The sequence below is a fragment of the Protobothrops mucrosquamatus genome, unplaced genomic scaffold (genome assembly GCF_001527695.2).
Source record: "Protobothrops mucrosquamatus isolate PMUCROS unplaced genomic scaffold, P.Mucros_1.0 scaffold760, whole genome shotgun sequence".
NCBI classification, from domain to species: domain Eukaryota; kingdom Metazoa; phylum Chordata; class Lepidosauria; order Squamata; family Viperidae; genus Protobothrops; species Protobothrops mucrosquamatus.
In genome coordinates, this window is record NW_015387029.1 from 622,514 (window position 1) to 623,745 (window position 1,232).

At 48.5% G+C, this 1,232-nt stretch overlaps 1 protein-coding gene across 1 annotated transcript in view; it reads left to right on the forward strand.

Moving 5' to 3' along the window:
* The window catches only part of LOC107289734 (fibrillin-2), a 172,158-nt gene that overhangs the window by 121,820 nt on the left and 49,106 nt on the right, over nt 1-1,232 (forward strand). Inside the window, 1 exon segment of the mRNA XM_015818536.1 lies at nt 673-795. Within this exon segment, the coding sequence (XP_015674022.1) occupies nt 673-795 (123 nt within the window).

Consider the following 1,232-nt stretch of genomic DNA (forward strand, 5'->3'; position numbering starts at 1 on the left):
AGGACCGACCCTTGTGGCACCCCACAAGTTAGGGGCCTTGGGGTCGACCTCTGTCCCCCTGCCAATACAGACTGCGTACGATCGGTGAGGAAGGAGGAGAACCACCGCATAACCGTGCCTCCCACTCCCAACCCACCTAAACGCCGCAGCATGATACTGTGGTCCACAGTATCAAAAGCCGCTGAGAGGTCCAAAAGAAATACAACTCTACAACGCCTTGATAAGGCCACCCTTGGAATACCTGCATGCAGTTTTGGTCACCACGATGTAAAAAAGATGCTGAGACTCTAGAAAGAGTGCAGAGAAGAGCAACAAAGATGATCAGGGGACTGGAGGCTAAAACATACAAGGAACAGTTGCTGGAATTGGGGATGTCCAGTTTAATGAAGAGAAGGACGAGGGGGGACATGATAGCAGCCTTCCAGTATCTCAGGGGCTGCCCCAAAGAAGAGACAGTCAAACTATTCTCCAAAGCGCCTGAAGGCAGGACAAGAAACAACGGGTGGAAACTGATCAAGGAGAGAAGCAACCTAGAAATAAGGAGAAACTTCCTGACAGTGAGAACAATTAATCAGTGGAACAACCTGCCTCCAGAAGCTGTGAATGCTCCAACACTAGAGGTCTTTAAGAAGAGAGAATGTTGAGGTTAAAATGTGCTGTGTTTCCTTGCAGACATTGATGAATGCACCTTCCAAAATATCTGCGTTTTCGGTACCTGCCAGAATCTTCCCGGGATGTTCCGCTGCGCCTGTGATGATGGATACGAGCTGGACAGGAGTGGCGGCAACTGCACAGGTGAGCGGGAAAGACCCATCGTGGCTCCAGGTGGTCCTCTTCATTGGGTGGCTTTCTGAAGTTGCCACCGAAAAAAGGTGACTTATATCCGGGTCTTTGCACTTAACAATCATCGCAGCATCCCCACAGTCACCTGATCAAATTGCATGTATTTATGATGGTTGATTGATTGATTGATTGATTGATTGATTGATTGATTGATTGAAATGGTCTAGGATCTCCTACTTGAGCAGGGGGTTGGACTAGAAGACCTCCAAGGTCCCTTCCAGCTCTATTCAGATTGATTGGTTGAAATGGTCTAGGATCTCCTATTTGAGCAGGGGGTTGGACTAGAAGATCTCCAAGGTCCCTTCCAGCTCTATTCAGATTGATTGATTGAAATGGTCTAGGATCTCCTACTTGAGCAGGGGGTTGGACTAGAAGACCTCCAAGGTCCC